The sequence below is a fragment of the Protopterus annectens genome, chromosome 14.part0, assembly GCF_019279795.1.
Source record: "Protopterus annectens isolate FY-2018-M chromosome 14.part0, PAN1.0, whole genome shotgun sequence".
Classification (NCBI taxonomy): domain Eukaryota; kingdom Metazoa; phylum Chordata; order Ceratodontiformes; family Protopteridae; genus Protopterus; species Protopterus annectens.
The window spans coordinates 272,340,308-272,364,019 of NC_056748.1; the positions used below are offsets into that span (position 1 = coordinate 272,340,308).

General features: G+C 40.9%; 1 protein-coding gene across 1 annotated transcript in view; it reads right to left on the reverse strand.

The window, feature by feature from the left end:
- Positions 1–23,712, reverse strand: part of LOC122788651 (calcium uniporter protein, mitochondrial-like) — a 1,672,929-nt gene that overhangs the window by 493,228 nt on the left and 1,155,989 nt on the right. Inside the window, exon 5 of the mRNA XM_044055548.1 lies at positions 10,888–11,058. Within this exon, the coding sequence (XP_043911483.1) occupies positions 10,888–11,058 (171 nt within the window). The remainder of the gene's footprint in view (positions 1–10,887; positions 11,059–23,712) is intronic.

The window sequence follows — 23,712 nt, forward strand, 5'->3', positions numbered from 1 at the left end:
GCACTTACAAAGTCAAAGAACACTTCAGAAAAACTCTATAACTGCTTAAAAGCAGTATCAAGCCCCAAACAAGAAATACAGTTGTGTACAATTACCATAAATGTATCTGTTTCCCACAAGAAATACAATTATTCACTTTTTCTGACATCTGGATTTAACTGAGGCAAGAAAAGACAAAAATATTCTGGCAGGTTGCCAACTTGGTCGGTCTGAAACTAACAAAGTCTTGATCCCGAACGGCACTTGCAAATGCTGCTTCTTCCGGACCATGACGCCAGAAAGACTGAGGATAAAACATGCAGCCGATGCCATTTTAATCAGTTTTTCTTGCCCCAGATGTCAGGACCATGACCCGCCAGCCTAACTCTTTGGTATTCGGAGCAAAATATATATAAATAATGACTGCAGCAATGTGAGATGAAGAACATCATTTACCTTCAACTAAAAGCAAATACACCACAAAGGCTTTTGAGTATAGTGAGGGAAAGAAAAGGTATAGACTGGGGGATGGTGGGTGGCTAACCCAGACTGCAACAGTGAATACCCTCGAACATCTACATTTATGGTAAGTATATACAACTGTACTATGTTCTTCATGTTTTAGTGTTGCAGTCATTACATTTGGGTAGAATCGCAAAGCTATGGATGGGAGGATGGAACTAAACAGCATTAGGAGCAGCTATAAGGTCCTGCAGGACTGCAGTGGCAAAGCCTGCCCTGGATTTAGAGAAAAGAGGTAAATGATCATGTTTTGTGAACGTATGAACACAGTTCCAAGTAGCAGCTTCTAGAATGTCTTTGGTTGAGATTCCCTCTGAGAAAAGCTGCTGAAGTAGAGGCAGCCCTGGTGGAATGGGATCTGATCTCCTTGGGCACAGGTTTACCATAGTGCAAATAGCAGAAACAAATGCAGTGGCTTATCCATTTAGAAATAGTCTGCTTTGATATAGCCTACCCTCTGATCCTGCAGCAAATGCTACCAGAAGTTGCTCAGACTTTCTTAGAGATTTTGTCCTGTTTAAGTAGAATCTTAGTTGTCTGTGTACATCCAATGAATGCAGAATCCGCTCCACCCTTGTTCTGCGGATTTGGGAAAAAATGTTGGCAGGTGAATGGTCTGGTTAAGAGCCACACTGGATACCACACTTTAGGCATAAAAGAAGGATTGGTCCCGAGGGCCACCCTGTCCAGGTAAAATATAATAAAAAGCTCCACTGCCATGAGCGCCTGTAGTTCTGAAACCCTTCTTGCTGAAGTGACTGCCAAAAGAAAAGCTGTCTTCCAAGACAGAAATTTTATATCCACAGTAGCTTCTGGTTCAAAAGGAGGTAGGGTAAGTTTTTCCAGCAAAAAATTGAGGTCCCATGCAGGAGTTGGTGTTCTCCTGGGAGGCCTTACATTTTTGGCCCCTCTGAGATGCTGTTTAAGCAGTGGATGAGAAAAAAGGGGAGGCTCTGTGCTGTAATGAGCCGAGATGGCAGAGGCATGGATTTTTATTGAAGAAAAAGATAAGCCCTTGTCAAGCATCTCAGTTAAGTATTGTAAAATCTGAGGAATATTGGGCTTTGCTGTGTCTATTCCTTGTGCTTGGTTCTGAGCACAGAATCTCTTCCATTTATCAGCATAAGATTTTCTAGTACTAGGCCTTTTGGCTTCCAAAATGACATCCATCACAGGTTTACTGAGAGATGTGGTTTGAATAATTAGTTGATTAGCCATGCTGCAAGATTCAGAGTTTGGAGCTGAGTGTGCAGAATTTGATAGTTCTGCTGAGACAGTAGATGAGGTGTTTGAGGCAAGTACCACAGAGGAAGGTGTGACATATTCCTTAGAAGCAGGTACCAGTGCTGGCGAGGCCAGTCCGGAACAATTAGGATCATTTTTGTTTTTTCCTGTCTTGACTTAGGAAGACCTTGGAGAGTAGAGGCAGAGGGGGAAAGGCATAGACTGATAGGTTTTTCCAGCTGAAGGATAGAGCGTCCACTTTTTTGTGATGAGTTCTTGTGCAGAATTTTTCCAACTGATAGATCTATTTGCCTCTCCCCAAAACTATGTCTGGGCTCCCCCATTTCTGTGTTAACATGCTGAAGATTTGTGGAGCCAGTTTCCATTCATGCGGGTCCATAAGATTTCTGCTTAGGTTGTCTGCCAGAGTATTTTGCTTTCCTGGCAGGAATTGAGCTTGAAGATGCATTTGGTAAGTCAAGGCTGTGTTCCACAAGGCCATGGCTAGTCTGCAAAGGGGGTAGGAATGTGTACCCCCCTGCTTGTTTATGTACCACATAACTGTGGTGTTGTCCATCTTTATCAGTAATTGTCCTGGATGAAGTAAGTCCTTGAAGGCTGTCAGAGCATTCTGAACAGCTAGCATTTCTTTCTGGTTGATATGCAGATGCATTTGGTTTGGGCTCCATTTGCCCTGAAATCATCTCCCTGCCAGGTGCCCCCCCCCCCCAAGCATAGTCTGATGCATCTGTAGTTAGGGTTTGGGTGGCAGGGAGTAGAGTGAATGACAGTCCCTTGTTTTGATGACATGTCTCTGCCCACCAAAGAAACTCCTGCTGTAGACAGGGAATGAGAGGAATCATTGTTTCTAGGCTGTGACAATGTTAAATCCATAAACTTTTTAGGTACCATTGAAGTTTCCTCATATGCAGTGTCGCATATGGAATTAGAAGAATGCAGGAAGCCATGAACCCCAAAGCCTGCAGAATTTGTCTTGCAGATAACTGGGTTTTTGTTGCCATTTGTTTGAAGTACGCTGTCAATTGACTTTGTTTGTCTGGCATGAGGTAAGCCATCTGGGCAGTTGTACTGAAGCTTGCACCCAGGAATGTAATTATTTGAGAGGGTACCAGTTGTGATTTCTTTTCATTTATGGTGTACCCTAGGCATGCTAGAAGCCTTTTTACAAATGCCAGATGTTGAAGAATAGTGTCCTTGTCCTCTGCTTGAATGAGACAATCGTCCAGATAAGGATAAATTTGAATGTTTCTTTGTCTGCAGAATGCAATTACTGGTGCCAGGCAGTTTGTAAAGACCCTGGGCACAGTAGATAAGCCAAGGGGCAGTGCAGAGAATTGGTAATGCAAAAAACCTGCTTTGAAGCGGAGGTATCTTCTGCATGATTCCCTTATTGGGATATGCAGGTATGCCTCTTAAGTCTAGAGTTACTAACCAAGCATTCTTGCCTAGCATAGGCAGTAGCTGTTGTAAAGTCAGCATTTTGAATTTTGGAATGTCCAAGAACGTGTTCAGAATCGATAAGCCCAGTATTGGATGCCATGACTTGTCTTTTCTGGGTACCAGGAAAAGTCTTGAATAAAATCCTTGACCTTTTTCCTTTTCTGGTACCAGTTGAATAGCCCCCATATCCATGAGGGACATGACTTGTTTCTGGGCCTCTGCCCACTGGCTTGGTGGCAGATCCGGCCATCCGTTTGGAATTGGCAAAGTATGGAAATTAAATCTGTACTCCTGGGATACTATGTTTAATACCCACTAGTCCTGGGTAATTAACTGCCAATTTTGAGCATGAAGTGCTAGTTTTCCCCCCAAGGGTCCTGCCAAAAGATAAGTGCTTGAAGATGGTAGAGGAAAGTCATTGAGACTGTAGGGTTGTGCTTTGGAGGTGGAGGCACCCCATTGCTTTGACCTTTAAGAACCCTGTGATTGATATCTGGAGCCTTTTGAGTGCCTGGGTTTGCCCTGAATGGCTCTGTTGGACACAGGAAGGGATCAATATTTAGTAGGCCAATGCCTCCTGAACCTGGGTGGCTGCACTTGCAAGAAATCTTTTACAGTTTGCATAGATTTAGCTTTGTCTTCCATTTTCTTTAAAACCTCTTCTGCCTTATTGCCAAACAGAGTATCATGCTGCAAAGGGGCATCCAACATGATCAGGCAGAATTTGCTCCTTGAGCCAGGCATGCCTTCTAATCACAGATCCAGTAATGGCGGCCCTACAAGAGGCCTCCAAGGATTCAAAACCACATTGCAAAGTATGCTTTCTAACCTGTTCTGCTGAATGCAATAAATTCTGTAACTCTATTTTCCACACAATCAGAAATCAACATCATTTTCTGTTTCAGTAAGCCCATAGCATGCTGTTGATATTTAAGCATATGAAACTGGCAGTTTAATGCCCTGCTTGCCAAGGTTGCAGACGTATACACCTTCTTACCCCATCTATCCAGCGCCCTGGAATCTCCATCAGTAGGGGTAGGATTTTTGGCTGTAGAAGCTTTAACACCCTTGAGACCCTGAGAAATAGTCTCAGGATCAGCAGTAGGATTTTTGAAAATAAATTTGTGGGAGTCAGGGACCCTGTAATATCTGTCTGGCTTACTAGGAGCCGGAGGCAGGGAATCAGGAGCCATGCTTGATTCCGAGAACACATCACCAACAATGTCTAATACAGGAGGTATTGCCAAAGGCCTATGCTGAGGAAGAAGCAGGAAATCCCTAAGCCTCTTTTTTGATTCAGAGAAGTCCTGACTCTCCCAGTGAAAATGTTCCCTTAAAGTATGCAAAGTCTCTCCAAAAGAGTATTCCTCAGGAGGAGGTGCAGATGGGATGGATTCCTCTGCATCAGAATCCTCATAGAGTGGGATAGAAAATTCCTGATCAGAAGAGGAATCAGAAGACATGGAAACCTGATCTGAAGATTCATAATCAGTGCCTTGCCTAGGCCTCTTAGTGAGGGGGGGGGGGGCTAGGAACCCCTGATCAAGGTAATTAAATCCTCAGCCATTTTGATCACCTGTTTTTTAGGCATAGAGGCCTGAGCACGTGGCTCTTGTGTTGGTTTTTTAGACATAGAAGTTGTTTTTGACCATGTTTTTGTTGCTGGTGTCAGTTTAATGTAAAAATGTTGAGGCCTGAAAACACCCTCTGAAGCTGGTGCCTGCACAGCGGCCCCGGAACCATCCAAGGGAGAGACATCTGCGGGTTCAATACTTTGCGAATCTCGCAGCATACCAGACTCTGAATGGGTCTCGGTAGAGGCCTGCGACTCAAAAGTAGTGGGTATCAGGGGCTGCAAAAGCACTTCACTGAGTACCAGCGAACCGGTGATTGGCTTAGGAGAAGCTTCGTCGGTTTTGGACCTCGACGGTCTGTCTCTGTCTTTTTCCTTGCGTTTTTTGTGAACTCCAGTAGCTTGATTGCTAACTGATGACATTTCAAAGTAGTTAAATCTTGAACCAAAATATTTAGAAGCAAAAATATACAGACGCTTAATAGTGCATTGGTTAAATTTAACACAAAACCGACACAGCAAGGCACACTGTGATCAGGGCCTAGGCAAGGAATACAGTAGAAATGAAAATCCTTATGAGGTATTTGACTGAGACTTTGTTATTCAGGCTGACTGAGGGCAACCTGCCAGTAGATTACCCAAATGTAATGACTGCAACAGTGAAACACGAAGAACATCAACACAATAGTAAGTTATTTTTAATTGGGTTGCAAACTGGCTTAAGGACAGAACCCACAGGGTTAGAGTTGCTGGCGCTATGTCAGACTCCAAGCCGGTCACAAGTGGTGTCCCACAGGGCTCGGTCCTTGGCCCCCTAATTTTCAGCATCTACTTCTCAGAAGTACAGGCCAACAGGGGAGGACTTTGGCTGACAAAGTTTGCAGACGACTGCAAACTGGGCGCCATAGTGGAAAGTGCATCGGACACGGATATCCTTCAGAAGGGACTCACAGAAACAGATAGCTGGTGCCAGAGCCATGGCCTGAAGTTAAACACCAAAATATGTATAGTCATACCCTTCGGGAAAAACAAGGTAACCCCAAGCTACCATATAGGTGGCAATCCACTAAGCACAGAAGAGGTTATCAGGGACCTGGGGACCCAGGTTGACAGTGGCCTTTCTTTTGACACTCACGTTGCTAAAGTGGTTAGAAAGACCTTCTACATTGCCCACCTGATCATGAAGGGATTCACATCCAGATCTAGTGAGGTCATTGTTCCCCTGTACTCTTCACTTATCAGACCAATGATCGAGTACAATGCCCCATTCGGGATGTATCTCGCCCGACATCTACAGCAATTGGAGAGACCCCAAAAGTTTCTCACCAAAAGGATAAAGGGACTCCAAAATCTGTCATATGCTGCCAGATTGAAGAAACTCCAACTCTATTCAGTCACATACCGTCTGCTCAGAGGTGTCATGTGCCTGACATACACAAGGCCATGTCCGACCGAGAATTAATGGGACATGCTCCACCTCAAAAAATCCAAATCCACCAAAACCACTAGAGCAAGTGACTTAAACCTTAGCATGGATATAAATAGGATGTGCTGGAGGGATAGATTTATCACTCAGAGACTCCCTATGCTGTGGAATAGAGTCCCGGTCCATGTGAGGCAGAGCACCTCGCTGGCTCTGTTCAAGAGAAATCTTGACCTGTGGATGGGAGATCGTAGGTTTACCCCGGGAATCATCTCTGTGTCACTGCTGGACAGAGGCACAACAAACTAATGGGTACAGTATTTTTTCATATAAGGGGTGGCGTAAGCCATAAAAATTCGGGCTAGGCTTATAAATGTCTTGGGGCAGATAGCCTAGTATAAACCTATGAACCTATGATGCACTCCAGAACATGGTGATTTTTAGTAGAAAGGATAGACCTTGTCAGTGAAGTAAACAACTATTACAATTCATATTTTTGGAGATAGTTGCTTTGAGTCTTTTGTGCTTTGGAGGACCAATGCACATTATGGTCAACCAGAATGATGGAACTAAATGACTAATTGGGGTGGTTGAAAATATAAAACATTTCAACAGTATTCTCTCTCATTTTCAGCAAACGATGGGGATGTAGGTAGTACAGTTTTAAGTTTTAGTTGGTTGCCTACAAGCAGGACCATTACAAAACTGTGGAAAAAAGTACGGAAATATTTTGCAAAAACAGTGGGAAAAGTGTACACTTTACAATCCAACCCCACTACTTTCTAACAGAGCATTACATCATGTGTTGCAGTTTATATTAATCACACAGATTATTGCATAGATGTGCTTGCCATGTGTAGAGGCTTTCTAACACACAGTACAATTTAATTCCAAAAATCTTGACAATGCAAAGAACATAAGCTATCAAAGACTGTGGAGAGGCCACAGTCATCATGACAATAGTTACTAGTAAAAGTGCTGATCTGCATTTCTTTGTTTTATATGCAAGCTCTTAGGTTACTTCAACTTGCATGGATTCATCCTTTGAACACATTCAGCATTACAGTCAAGCCATCTTATATATTTAAACTAAATTTTCAGATAAAACACAGAAACTCTCTCTCAGATGTACAGAACAAAATGCTGTAATCGATGCCTCAAAGATGAATGCAGACATTTTCATCCTTTCTCAAATCTGTTGCTTAATTCTGTTTGTTCCTAAAAAATTCCTGACTGCTTTAACTCATAGTTGAAGTAATCAAGAACTTGTATATAATTACATGAGTGTATGTGTGCTGCCAAGAATGATGAAATCATACTTAGAATAAATCCCTTAAAAATGAAAATTATTTACTATTGCTTTCCTTACACAAAATGCAACATTTCATTAAACTGCTGTCATTCTTCAACAGATGTACTTGAATATTTAATTGACTTCAGAAATTGTAGTCATTTTTTCTGCTATAAATCTGCGTATGAAGAGCAAGATAAAACTGTGGAAAAGTTTTAGTTGCAATTTTACAGTGACCTTACTTATAAGCATTCTTTTAAGTCCCGGCCTGGGTCTTTGCCTCCTTCCCTAGTGAAAACACAATCAGACAGGAAACCACCACCCTGGTTTGCACCTAGGAAAGCAGTATATAAAAACAATGTTGCAAGAATGCTGGAAGGACTGCATCAGGTTTCAGTCATGACTGACTACAATTACATCAGGGCTACAGTGAGCTGGGTTGATGGTGAAAATTGGTCTGGGGTCTAGCCCACTTACCTGATAAAAATAATTAAAAAGCTCAACATGGTTAAACCATAAAATATAAAGAACTATAAGTGTAGAGTTGCACTCCCTTGCTTCTCACTTGTCTGTGTGTATCACATATATATGAGGGCCAATTGCTTTAGTGACAGAGCAGCTAGAATGGTGATCTGGGCTGTCTGGGATTACATCTTGGCTGAAATAGAATTGGACGATGGCCTTTGGCTCTAAAGGCATCTAGATGACACAGCAGTTCATTTGCATTCTGGTTCACGGAGCACGTTTAAGCAATTTCTCCTTTCCTGTTCCTCTCCCTCTCTTTCTCTGTCAATTAACTATATCAAGATTATTTGGTGATAATTCATGCTTCAGAGCAATAACTTCATGACACTCCAGTTGCTGAGAGTGGCACTTCTGATGTCCTTGTAGCTTCTTATGAAAGTCATATAGATGGGGACAGAAGTAAATATGGGGTCAGTTTGCAGCCGGTGGGTGGATCTTTCAAGTCAGCATTAATAGACCAATTGTCTTGAATGCTTGGTAAAGGTGAAGATAAGAACGGTGAAAATGAATAAGAGGAAGACACAATTAGTAATTATATTAAAAGGAATATAGAACCCAACAATGCAAATTATTTCGAGACTCTTGCCATTATGGATCCCTTCTAGCACTAGGATTCTTCATACTACTATAAGCATATATTACACACAAAAACATACATCTATGGGCAATTTATATTATATATATGTATGTATAATACTGAGAGATCAACATATACATTTACACACACACACACATATATATATATATATATATATATATATATATATATATATATATATATAAGCCACGGTGGTGCAGCGGTAGCGTTGTTGCCTCACAGCAAGAGGTTCTCCCATTCGATTCTCGACTGGACTGCCTTCTGTGTGGAGTCTGCATGTCCTCCCCACGGTCGAGTGGCATTCGAAAGACATGCGTAGAATGGTTGTGCCTTTGTTGAAGGTTGGGCATCGAGCTGGCACCTTGGCACCCGTAAAAAATCTACTGCCGATCATTAGCGGAATGGAGTTCCGCTGTGGCAACCCCTAACTGGGAAAAGCCGAAAGAAGAATATATATATATATATATATATATATATATATATATATATATATATATATTCACACACACACATATGGGTCCCCTACACATGAATGAAATTTCAAAAAGCCAATTCCCATATGGCCAAGACCATATGATCGACTTTTGAAATTTCTATCATGCAGAACAGGCATCTCTGTATAGTGCGGAATGGGAAGATTCCCATCTGCCGCACTGTAGTCCGATCCTGGAGTTGGTATATTTAAATTGCTGGCAACGTGCAGGTAATTTTTTTTTTTTTTCCATGTTTGAAATTTCAGCAGTCGGTCATATGGTCTCGGTCATATGGGAATCGGCTTTTTGAAATTTCGATCATGTATAGCAGACCCATATATATATATATATATATATATATATATATATATATATATATATATATATATATATATATATATCTGTGTGTGTGAGCGCACACGTGTGTATATATATTTAATCAGGTAAGCCCACGGGACACTAGTGTCCCTTTTCAAAAGTGTCCCACAAGCACTGGTTCAGTGTGTTGCTCAGAGTCGCATATTAGACATATGCTGGTGGAAGGAATAAAACCCATGAGTAAATGGTAGTGCCTTCATTGAATGTTGAACGTCGAGCTGGTACCTCGGCATTTGTGAAAATCTACTGCCAATCATTAGCGAACCGGAGTTCCACTGTGGCGACCCCTAACCGGGAAAAGCAGAAAGACAACAACCCTTTAATAACAGAAAGATGCTCATTAATGATTCAGAGATTTAATCCTTGACCACTGTTATATAATTTCTGTCTATACCATTAATATATCTATACCATTAATGTATACTGTTTTATATTTCCTGACAATGACTTTGTTTTCATTTTTAGTAGTATGTAAGGAGATTTCAAACCCCCTGAAATCTCCTTGCATACTACTAATTGCCTGTTTAGTGTATAATCTACCACAGATAAGACAACAAAGCCTAGAAGGAAATAACATAAAATTGCACAGATCAAGTGATAACTTCTTTTCTTTCTGAAATTCTCATAAGAAAGCACTGGGGACATTAGAAATATTTTTTCAATGAGCAAATGAACTGATAAATCATTTCTTTACAATGTACTGAGATGCCTTCCAGCACTTACTCTTTCATCTGTAATTCACTGAAGTGCTAATTTTAAAAGGTATTTGTATTTTCTTAAGCAAACTAGGATCACTATGTGTGGTGGCTGTGCAGTGTAAATTACACTTTTACATTCTCCTCACCGCTGTGTAGTATGTAATCAAAGAGGGTGAAGGTGCAAAATACTCATGCTGGTGTTTGTTATAGTCAATTAATGGTTTAATTTGCAGTAATCAACTATATAATTGTCATAGGCATTCCATTCATTTACTCATTGGGGAAGCTTCCTAAATTCCCCTTTTCCAGTACATCAGCAGTGACAACTCCATAATTATGGCATTTCCTGACAGTTCCACAAACACTGTTCATACCTAGCAATAATATCTCCCCCTGTTACACAAATCTAGGGTGTTTTGGTGAAAAGTCAAACATGATTTACCAGGGTGGTATTTAACAAATCATACTCACAGATATCACATAAATAATATTTTAATTAAAGAACAGATAATAGAAGAATCTTGAAATATATATATAATGAAGGGTTGGCTATTTTTACTTTTCGCTGGCTTACTCTTTTTTTTAAATACTGAAAAGGAGCTTAACAAAACAGTGCAGTAATACATCCTGGGATATACTTCAACTAAGATACAAACTACAATATAGATCAAACACTTCCTGCAAGGCTAGCTACCAGTGGGATTTTTTTTTTGTTTAATCAGGAGGAAAGTGATGTTCTTACCTGTGGAGTAAATGGCAACCCTATCAATTCCCCGATCTTCTGCCTGCAGCTGTTTTAGAAACACACCTACTGAGTCAGAAAGGGGCTTGAGGGTAAACTGACAGCGTTCTCGTCTGGAAGGGAGGTTAACGGAGATCACAGGTAACCCGTTTTGGTACGTCACAGCAACTTCTGCAAACAGAGATATAGACAAAAACTGTGAAACAGTAGTAAATGCAGCAGTTACTTACAACACTGTACAAAGAATGGAGTTTGAAAAAAGCAAAATACAACTACCATTGGATAGTGGAGAAACAATCTGCCTTTTGAAAAAAGTACATCCTTCATACAAGAGGGTATAGGTAAGGATAATGAACGTCTCAGTATGTGTATTATTTACCAGTTTGGACCATTACATATACTTTAGTTGTTTTAACAGTTATAAAATTAATAGTTGCCATGCCCACACACTATACACACACATACACACCTGTGTGTGTGTACATTCACTACAAGATGATTAATGCAATGTGTTAGTAGAAGGCACATTACCATGCTGATGTACAGATGTATTTTACAAGCTTATAAGGATGTAGTTACAGAATTTTTTATAGCTTACTATAAAATATACATTCTATGGGTGGAAAATAAACTTTTCCACTAACCTTCCCCCTGTACCACTAATGGACAGAGGCAGCTCCTAAATGTTTTATCTTATGCATTGGCCCCCTCAGATTATCTAGGGTATGATCCCAGTTATTCTCATTTAGGGCAACATATAATTACCAACCATCGGGTTGGATAAAGCCAATCTAACACCAAATGGGATAGTTTATTTTGAACACCAAAACGGAAACTAGCTAGGCTTAAAATGGTTGTAAGGGTAGCTAGCCTAGTACTTGCCTACAAACCTATAAAACTTGCGATATTGAGCTATGTTACAAAGTGGTCAATGACAAAACTTAAAAGGGTATCTTGAACAATTTCTTGCTGTCCTACTTCCATATTAGTATGTAGTGTTCCTAGTCTACGCATACAACTGGAGTTTGCTGAGGGTCAATATTCTGTGTAAAATGCTGATTTTTACTTTTTACAGTCCGTTTGGTCATATCAGTTATTGATGTAATAGTCAGCCCTCAAACTTTTACAAGACTCTTAAATTAGGAAACTTTTTTTTTTAACTTTATTTACTGATTTACATGTATAACCAGACAATTATCTTACACTCCACTGTGATTTAAAGATTCACAGGCATTTCACGGTTACTGAGTCTTATGACAATTAACACCTTGCCAGTACCCTTCCTCAAGGCTGCATCTCCTTTCTCCAAGACAGCCGTAGCAGTCAAAAGTGGAGTAAATTTATGAAAACTCATCTACTCATCTAGGTTATTTTTAAAGGAAGATTGCAAGTCCCAGTGCGTAATGTGCAGGGGAGGTTTATTCCAGAGGTTAGAGAGACACTGGGCTACAAACTGTATCTGTAGGTAAATATTTAGGTCCTTGGTTCTAGAGGTGGAAGATGTATTGGGCTTATAGACATACAGGAGCTCCAAGACAACTGTGCCACTAACAGCACAGTAAGTAAGACAAGATTTCCACTTATAAGTTATAAGACAATGAATAAAGGAGCATTACTTTCAGCATCTCTTCACAACTCAGAGGAATTTAAGGCCTGTGATTTTTTTTTTTTTTTTTTTATTAGAAACCTCTGGGGTCCTTCTAATATTCTGATATGTTTAGTGAGGTAGATCCTGAAGGGGGGCACTGTAACATATAATTGGTCAGCTCAATGCTCAGTAAAAGGAAATAATGTAAACCATTTAAAATGTTGGGACCCGTTACGAGTCCCAAAACACAGAGACTGAATAGCTGAAAGAACAAGACTTACATATATTAAGTCTGAGATGACATTTCTCAGAATATTCAATTTTTTCTGTGGTATGGCGATCTTGGAGTTGGTATATATAAGTTCAGCCCACATGGGGGTGTGTGCAGGGAGGCTTTTAACAGAAGAGTGATTTTCAAGATTCACTCTTCTCCAGGTTTTCAGTCTTTTTTTTTTCCAGCTTTTTGGCACTTGACATTTCAATAGGGAGCTGGGAACAATTGCCTCTTTACATATTGATCATACTCATTTGGTGATAAGCTGTGCTAAATAAAGATTTCCTGTCAATTATTGCCATATAATGATCAAAACAGAGGGAGGTATCAAATCCATATTATGTGGTTATAGACTAGACTTTCATTTTGTAATACTATGATGTCTCTATAGTATAATGAGGGGAGGGGTTTGTCTACCAAAATGATACTATATTTTTTAGTATTTAGACTGAGCCCATTTTTAGTACACCAAGAGTTTACAATAAAGAGAGGTCATTCTAGTAGGTTTGGTTGTCAGGAGTTGACATAACCTTGATTTCATAGTCATATGCAAACTATGTTAGGCAGAGATTTGCAATTAATAAGCTGCTGTTTGTCTTTTCGGCTTTTCGTGGTTAGGGGTTGCCACAGTGGAACTCCGGTCTGCTAATGACTGGCAGTAGATTTTTATGGTGCCGAGTTGCCAGCCCAACACCTAACCTTCAGCGAAGGCACGCCCATTCACGCATGTCTTTCGGAGGCCACTCGACCGTGGGGAGGACATGCAGACTCCACACAGGAGGCACTCCAGCCGAGAATCGAACAGGAGAACTTCTTGCTGTGAGGCAACAATGCTACCGCTAAGTAAGGATAAAAAAAAAAAAAAAATCACTGAGCTCTGAGAGATGCTGTTGGTTACCTTCTTACTTACCAGTTTACTATCAGTCTTACTAAATATGGGTTGCTTTTTTAAAACATTTGGCTTCTGTATGATGCCAACATGGGGAATGATATTGAAGGCATTAGTCAGGTAAAGATATGCATTGTGTATTGCATGGCCACTGTCCACAGCCTCTGTAACCTTTCAAAGAAGTTTACCAAATTTAGGATTTACCCCTCATAAAGCCAAACTGCCTGGGACAAGTCAAATAATAGTTTTGATGTAGTTTATTAGGTCACTTATAATACATTCTGTGGTTTTGGAGATCAGGTTTGTCAGACTGATAGTTCTGTAATTACCTGGGACATTTGATAGGCCACACTTATGGAGGGACATTAGCACTGTTATGTGCCACTCATCAGGGAAAAAGCCTGTAGCTAAACTCAAGTTAAACAGTTTTAATTTTTATTTATTTATTTAACATTTGTTAACCAGGAAAGTCCGACTTGGAACAAAGCCAATTTTCAGCAGCGGTCTGGGGAGAAACGCTCCAGATGTATGTCTTTGTAACGTGGGAGGAAATTGGAGCACCTGGAGGAAACCCATATGAACGCAGGGAGGACATGTAGACTCCCCACAGAAGGCACCCCAGCTGAGAATCGAACCGGAGAACCTCTTGCTGTGAGGCGACAGCGCTACGTCTGCACCACTGTGCTGTCCATAAATGACTACTTAGTAGCCAAATTTCTCTGCTTTGGATTAAGTCGCAGTTCCTGTACAGCAAATTAAATCCAATATAATAAATGCAGAGGCGACAAACACGGCAGGCAAAAAAAAAAGCCTTTTATTAAATAAAAATAACAAAACTCGCAGTTCCTGTACAGCAAATTAAATCCAATATAATAAATGCAGAGGCGACAAACACGGCAGGCAAAAAAAACCCTTTTATTAAATAAAAATAACAAAACTGAGTGCTTTCCCATGGATCAACCATGCTTCATCAGACTTTAAAACAGTAATACACAATCCCTGCTTAAATACAAAACTAATCAACCCATTAATCAACTAATGACAACTAATACAGTTGATTAGTTTTGTATTTAAGCAGGGATTGTGTATTACTGTTTTAAGGTCTGATGAAGCATGGTTGATCCACACGAAAGCTCTCACTTTTATTTTTATTTAATAAAACACTTATTTTTTGCCTACCGTGTTTGTCTCCTTTGCATTTATTATAATAGTTTTAACTACTAAACTTAGGTTAAACAATTTTAAGGTGCAAGTCTTTAAGGGCATGTTTAACTCAGCTAGGTAAATTGTCATGTCCCACAAAGTATTTTTGGTCCTTTTAGCACTTTCAGTAAATGATCTTTAGACATAATTGGGAGAATAAGGGATTCAGGTATTTCAGGATTCTGGATGGTCTTGTGGGTGAAGTTGGCACTGAATTTGTTGGAAAGGATGTAGACAGTGTCTACTGGTTCTAGATAAGCAATGACGTTTTGAGTAAGTTCAGAGCAATGTAAAGAATTGTTTCCTAGTTTTCTAACTTCACTACAGAAGGATTTACGAGTTCCCTTGGCTTCAGAGATTAGCCAAAGTCCATCCTTTGGTGGACCTGATGGATGTTTTTTGCAGTGCTTTTGATAATTTTCTTGTGAAGAGGCATTTTGGATCTGCCATATAATTTAATGAGTTTCTTTCTTTCTTTTGCTGTAACATTTATTTATGGTTGTGGACCACCAGGATGTTTTTCTTTTGAATTTCCCATGATACTTGCTTTTGGTAGGGACTGATAGCATTTCTCATAATAGGTGTAGAATTCCTTACTGAAGCTTGCCGCTTTGTCAAGGTCAGGGGTGATGCAGTTATAAGTGAATTTTGACAGTTCTTTATAGAGTACGCTGAGACTGGCATATCTGTAGTAAATTAAATACAGTGGTGTATGTTGTAGAGGATTTAAGGTGTTTAAAGGAGAAATTCACAAGCTTTTGGTCAGACTTCAGTGAGGGAGGTACCAGAGGAGTATTGCAAGAAGCATCCATATTTGTAAGAATCAGATCAAGAGTGTTGTGCCTTCTATTGTTTGTTTACCTACTGTTCAAATGGGTCTGTGTTTATAAAATGTAAGTCTTTCTGGGCATATTCTACATTGGAGGGATAGGTGCCCCAGTTTTATTGCAGGGTAAAGTCACGCAAAATAGTGGATTTTTTGTTAATAATGGGATCATTTAGAACACTAAGTAATCTTATGTAATTATCAGGGGACAAAGAATGTATTCTGTACCAAGCCATTAGCTGATAATGAATCCTTCTTAGAGTGACATGTAGTTCAAAAAGTTTAGTTTGTGAATCTATTCTTGACAAATATGTATATTCCTCAATAGTAACCATCTGAAGTGTCAGGACCCACTTGAGTTTATCCTAAAACATGCAGACTGAATGGCCAAAAATTAGACTTACAAATACCAAGCCTGAGACTGCCATTTTTCAGAATATTCCCTTTTCTCTGAGATATAAAAGAGTAAGCAATACATGCAACCAAACCAATTAGTAAAAAAAATTACAAAAAATTCTAGCCAAACTAGAGTTTTCACTGCATGATTCCTTAAAACCTCTTGTAAAAGATGATAATGGGATATGTGCGGATGAAGTCATAAGAAGACTGAAACATGCACGTCCACAGTTAGTGGGGTTTGGCTTTATTGGCCTGAATTTGTCCATTAACAGACTTATGAAAACAGTCATGGGCATTCAGAACCAACATACAGCTGAAACACCTGATGTCCTTAAGGGATAATTTGCATATATCTCATTTTCCTCTTTTACAAGAGGTTTTAAGGACTCAAACAGTGAAAACTCTCACTTGGCTAGGATTTTCTTATACTTTTTTTACTTTTCTCTGAGATATGAAAATCTTAAGTTGGTATCCAAGTTTGGGGGTGTGGCGGGGTTGTCCTCCTGCAAAAAAAGTTGTTTAAAGGAGAACAGCGATGCTCGAAATTCACTCTTTTCCCATAGGTTTTGCCTTTTTTTTTTCATCTTGCCAGCACTTGGCATTTCAAGTGCTCACATTTCAATAGGAAGCCCTCCATCACACTTATCATTAGGTCTGAAAACATGAAAAGTGCAAAACCAAGGCACAGATGAAGTGCTCTCTTTACATTAAGCCAAGTCTCAGTAACTGCACAGATAGAGATGTTTTCGAAATGCAGGATTAAGACCCTAACTGGTTACTGATGCAACCCTCCCTCACACACACCCAGACAAACTTTCTTTCTGGCTATTGCACATTTTCCCCCACCCTCCACCCTATCCAATTTCAAGACACTGAATATGAATATCATTTCATCCACTGCCAATAATGGCACTATTTATTCTTGGAGACTTTAATCTTAGGCCTCATTGTCAATGAAATGACATTATTCTTAGCCAGTCAAGACCTCATCTAACTCATTACTGAACCAACCTGATTCAATCTAAACTCCCACCAACCATTCTATGCTTGACCCGAGTATCACAGACTGCTCCTCTGACTTCTAACAAACATTGTTCCACTCAAGAGTAGTGATCACTGTCAAATCTCATTCAAAAATCAATTTCCTTTCTCTGAAAACCCCATCCTAAACTTATTAGTTTCAGATCAGAATCTGCTACCAGCACTGACAAACTGATGACACCTCTCCACCAGAGACTGTTGTACAATGTTCTCCTTTCAGGACCTCAGCAATGCAGCTTTAACCAATATCTGTTCAATCTTCAAAAAAAAATTCTTCCCCCTTACCCAAAGGCAACTTAAATTTACAAAATCAACTTAATGACCTTCACAGATTAAACAGCACCTACAGTTACATGATGAATCCTAGTATAAATTGAAAAGCAACTCCTTCAGAAGATCACAATTTCACCACCCTTAAAACCTTCCTAAATAAGCCATAGGAAGATTTGAGTTCAACTATGTTAAAGATAAGTTGATCTCTCCTCTGTGAAAACTCAAACATTTTTAGAATGAAATCAACCTTAACAGGGCGCAAGACCACACAACATTAATTCTCCCAATAAACCATACTGCTGACAAGTCCAGCTCTCATCTGCAGACTTCTTCAAAGACATTAGTATATTTCCCCAGCTCTCCCTCCATCCCAGAGATTCTTCTAGGTACTCCCAGAGGTTCCAATAACCTAAATACCTCATTCACTTACTTCTGCAAAGACTTCTTTATAACTCCACTTCTCCATATCTATTATCTGTGCCTAACTAATAAGTGTGAAAAGTACAGTTTTGTACCTACCATAAATGTAGATGTTCGAGGATCCACATTGCTGCAGTCCTTACTATTGGGTAGTCCGCTGTCCAGTCGGCCCGAATACCAGAGTATATGGCTGGCGTCAGGGTACTAATGCGCATGACCGACGTCATATCCTCAGTCTTTTCTTGCCCCAGATGTCAGAAGACCCTAAAAAGACAAGGCCCAAAATACCTGCACCAAAAATATGTACAATATATACAAAATATATACAAAAATATCAGCATATAACCTCACCTACACAACCACTAAACACAGAGGGAAGGAGGGAGGTAAATTGGACTACAGCAATGTGGACCCTCGAACATCTACATGTATGGTAGGTACAAAACTGTACTATGTTCGGCCTTCCACATTGCTGCAGTCCTTACTATTGGGTAGAATCCCAAAGCAGAGGTAAGGGAGGCTGGCAAATCATAAAGAAGTAGGAGCTGACAACAGGCCTTGCAAAACAGCTGTGGCAAAACCAGCCCTAGACTTAGAGTAGATAGGAAGGTGATAATGCTTAGAGAAAGTATGCACTGAACTCCAAGTAGCTGCCTCCAAAATATCCTTAGTTGCCACCCCCCTTAGAAATGCTGTTGAAGTGGCAGTAGCCCTAGTGGAGTGAGGCCTAATCCCAGCTGGAATCTCCTTGCCATGATGGGAATAACAAAATGCAATGCAAAACCCAATCCACCTAGAAATAGTTTGTTTTGACACAGGCTTGCCCTGAACTCAAAGCAAAAGAAACAAACAACTGCTGAGACTGCCTAAAATCCTTAGTCCTGCTTAAATAATAACGCAATTGCCTGTGTACATCTAAAGTGTGCAAAATCTTTTCCCCTTTATTTTGGGGGTCTGCATAAAAAGTAGGCAAATGAATGGTTTGGTTTAAAGCCACACTAGAAACCACCTTAGGCATAAAGGAAGGATTAGTAATGATACCCTATCCTTATGGAAAATCAAAAGGGCTCTACTGCCATAAGGGCCTGCAACTCAGACACCCTTCTTGCAGAAGTAATAGCCAACAGAAAAGCAGTCTTCCATGACAAGGCTCAAAAGGTTGTAGAGTAAGTTTTTCCAACACAAAATTGAGATCCCAAGCAGGAGTAGGAGCTTCGTGTGGGGTCTTGTATTCTTTGCCCCTCTAAGAAACTGCTTGAACAAAGGATGCGAAAACAATGGTGGGTCACAATCATAGTGAGCTGAAATTGCTGCAGCATGAATCTTAATGGAAGAGAAGGACAAACCTTTGTCCAATAACTCAGTAAGATATTGAAGAGCCACACTCAAATTAGGCTCAGAAATCTCCAAATTCTTTGCTGTACTCCAAAATAAAAATCTCTTCCATTTTACACTTTCCTTGTACTAGGTCTTCTAGCTTCCATAACCACATTTAAAACTTGTTGAGGAAGTTGAGACCTGCTGTGTTTCAACACAGAATATGCCAGGCTGTTAGATGAAGAGAGTGAAGCTTGACATTGAGCAGATGACCGTCCTTCTGAGATAACAGATGAGGAATCAAAGGTAAAGGCCATGGAGGCTTCCTTACCAGACTCCTTAGTAGTGGGTACCAGTGTTGCCGAGGCCAATCTGGAGCTATCAAAATCATCCTTGGCTTGTCTTGTCTGACTTTTAATAGCACCTTTGGAAGAAGAGGCAGAGGTGGAAAGGCATACACATGAAGGTTTTTCCAACTGAAAGACAGAGCATCCACTTTCCAAGCTGTGTGATGAAACCCTTTGTGCAAAACTTTGGCAGCTGGTGGTTTAGTGGAGAAGCGAACAGATCTATGTCTGGAGTTCCCCATGACACTGTCAATTTCTGAAATACATGAAGATCCAGTTTCCACTCGTGGGGATCCATGATTTGTCTGCTTAACACATCTGCTACGGAGTTCTGTGCTCGGCAGAAACCTTGCCTGAAGAGTTAGTTGCAGTCTCCCATAAAGTCATTGCTTGCCTGCATAGAGGATAAGAATGTGTTCCCCTTGCTTGTTGATGTACCACATGACAGTTGTGTTGTCTGTTAGAATCAACACCTGCCCTGGAAGAAGTAACTCCTTGAAAGCCATTAATGCAAACTGGACTGCTAACATCTCCTTCATGTTGATATGTAGATGCTGTAGTCTGGCAGGCCACTTGTCTTGTATCCACTTTCCATTCAGATGAGCTCCCAAGCAATGTCCGAGGCATCTGTCGTTAAAATCTGACTCGCCTCTGGCCGGGTCACAGAGAGTCCCTTGTTTAGGTGACATTCCTGAGCCCACCACAAAAATTCTTTTTGAAGGCAAGGTATTATTTGAATGACAGTGTCCAAATCCTGGCAGTGCTGTGTCCATACATTTTGAGATACCATTGTAGCTTCCTCATATGCAGTTTGGCATTGGGAAGCACCAGAATACAAGATGCCATGAACCCTAATGCTTGAAGGACTGTCCTTGCAGTCAGCACGGACTGATGAGATAGTTGATGGAAGTAAAGTGATAGACTCTTTTGTTTGTCCGGGGTTAAAAGGCCATCTGGGCTGCTGTATTCAGTCTCACACCCAGAAAGCACATGTCTTGAGAGGGTACTAGACTGGACTTTATTTCGTTCACAGAATACCCTAGGCATCTTAGCACTGCTATAACATATTCCAGATGCTGTAGAAGGTCTTCCTTTTCTTGAGCCAGAATCAGGCAGTCGTCCAAGTAAGGATAGATTTGAATTCCTTTTAGCCTGAAGTAAGCTATCACTGGAGCCAGAACCTTTGTGAATACTCTGGGCAGTAGATAAGCCAAAGGGCAATGCAGAGAACTGATAATGAGAATTTCCAGCTCGAAGCAGATACTTCCTGCAACTTAGTCTTATAGGCACATGAAGGTAAGCTTCCTTGAGATCTAAAGTTACCATCCAGTGATCTTTGCCCAGCAGAGGTAAAAGCTGTTGTAACGTCAACATCTTGAACTTGGGAATGTCCAGATAAGTGTTGAGGATAGATAAATCCAAAATTGGTCTCCACGTGTTCCCCTTCTTTGGTACTAGGAACAGGCGAGAATAAAATCCTAGGCCCCTTTCTGATACAGGGACTGGCTGAATGGCCCCTATTTGGAGTAACTGAGAAATTTGCTTGTGAGCCTCTTTCCTTTGTGGAGGAGGAACGTCTGGCATGCCTTTGAAAGGTGGCAATGTATGGAAATAAAACCTGTGACCGTGGTGAATGATATCCAACACCCATCTGTCTTGAGTAATTAAATCCCAATTTTCCTTGAAAAGAGACAGTCTTCCTCCCAAAGGAGCTGCCAGACGAGAATCTACTGGCAGCTGAAAAGGCAGGTCATTGGGTCTGTTCTGAAAGGACTGACCCCTGCCCTCACCAGAAGTCTGAGCAGGTGAACTCCCTGTTCTAGGCCTAAAAGAACCTTGAGCTCTGCCCCTACCACGTCTAGACCTACCCCTAGACTGGGAATCATAAGCAGGATATGTCCATCCCTTAGAAGGCCAATTTCTACTAAACTGGTGGCTGCACCTGCAAAAATCTTTAACAGTTTGCATAGACTTAGCTTTGTCCTCCATTTTCTTTAAAACTGCTTCCACAGGCGAACCAAACAACACATCAGACTGTAAAGGAGCATCCAAAATCCTTGTCTTAACATGCTCAGCTAAATTCTGATCCCTCAACCAGGCATGCCTGCGAAGAACAGAACTAGTGGCAGCCACCCTCGAGGAGGCCTGTACAGCATCAAAACCACATTGCAAAGAATGCTTACCCACTTGTTCAGACACATGAACTAAATCCAGCAACTCTTTACACTCAATACCTTCAAAGCATCCACCTTAGATTTCAGTTGTGAAAGGAGATAATTTTGATATTTAAGCATGTGAAACTGACAATTCAACGCCCTCATGGCTAAAGTGGAAGAAGTATACACTTTCTTTCCCCATCTATCCAAAGCCCTTGCCTCTTTATCAGTGGGAACAGGGTTTTTAACCACAGAGGCCTTAACACCTTTAGGTCCCTGAGAAACAGTTTCGAGTCTGCCCTAGGACTCTTAAAAGATACTTATGAGCTTCAGGCACCCTATAGTACCTATCAGGTTTAACAGGAGCAGGAGGCAAAGAATCAGGGTTCAGGGAAGCCTCTGCAAAAACATCTTCCACCACATTCAACACAGGAGGTATAGCTAAGGGCCTATGCTGGGGCAAAACAAGAATTCCCTAAGCCTTTTCCTGGAATCAGAGTAATCCTGGCCTTCCCATTTAAAGTGCTCCCTCATGGAATGCAGAGTCTCTGAAAATGAGAAATCCTCAGGAGGAGAAGCTGTAGGAGTGGAATCATCCACATCAGAATCAGAATAAGGAGGATACTCCTGCAAATCTTCCGCAGAAGTCTCAGAAGCCTCTGAACACTGTTCAAAACTATCAAACTCGGTTCCACCCTAGGCCTCTTATCAGGAGGGGCATAGAACCTCTAATCATAGTAATCAAATCTTCTGCCATTTTAAGCATATGTTTCTTAGGCACAGAACCTGAAATGCTAGGAGAAGCCCCCACTGAAGCTGAACTTGGCCTACCTCTCAAAGAAGTTTTGGCAATAGAAGGAGAGGCTCTAACTACCTTGGGAAGAGAGGGAAGAACAGTTACCTGAGAAGCCCCCTCAGCCTGGCCTACCTCCTGAGAAGGCACATCCTGTAACAGTAAAGTCTCTGCCTGAGACTCCAAAGAAACTCCTGGCAAAACCTCTGGCTCCACTGAGCCTTCTAAAGAACCGACGTCCGGGACTGCGGTTCATCAACCCTAGGCTTCGCTGTTTTGTCCTTGCGCTTCTTGGGCGGCGGAGCATCCGACGGCATTTTATAATTGCAACGCTTCCCAAACACTAACCTGGCACAGTCTAACCGTCTCTTAATAGTGCGTTTGTTAAACCTAGCACAAGAGCGGCATCCAACAACGTCGTGCTCAGGCCCTAAACAAGGTATACACAAGGTATGGTAATCCCTATGAGGTATCTGTTTCCCACAAGAAATACAGTTATTCACTTTTTCTGACATCCGGTTAAATACTGAGGCAAGAAAACCAAAATGTTCCCACGGGTACTTAGCCAACTCTGATTCGGTCTGAAACTCCGGCTTCGGAAATATTTCAGAACGCCAACCTGCACTCGCAAAACTGCTTCTGCATCGGACCATGCGGCAAAAAAGACTGAGGATATGACGTCGGTCGTGCGCATTAGTACCAGTCTAATGCGCCCTGACCTCTGGTATTCGGGCCGACTGGACAGCGGACTACCCAATAGTAAGGACTGCAGCAATGTGGAACGAAGAACATCTACTCATCTGGAAAATAACCATAATCAAACCTTTACCAAAACAAAGCCTACAAACTGCCACTCACTTTTAGCCCATCTCTATTATTACAACTCCTTGAAAAATTCTGGCTAAAATCATCCATCTTCAAATCTCTGACTATATTCAAAATCAGTTCCTTGCCCAGAATTAGCACAAGTTTGCAAATTGTCAAGCACCATGACTCTACCCTGGGCACTCACTGATTGTGTGCTACTGAATACAGAAAAGAGTGATCTTATGGGGCCCTCTTTGTCCACCTCACAAAGTCTTTTGGTCTGGTAGATCATGCTCTTCACAACTTGATTGACTTTGGTATTAGCATTGACTCCTGTGTATGGCCAGTTAACTACTTAAAGGACAGACTCTTCAGTCAAAATAGATATTTCCCTCCCTAATCAAGCTCCTTTATTTAAAAGGGGTCCCTCAAAACTCCCTACACCCCAGCCCACCAATGTCAAACTTCATAAACAAACTTCCCTATAATCTT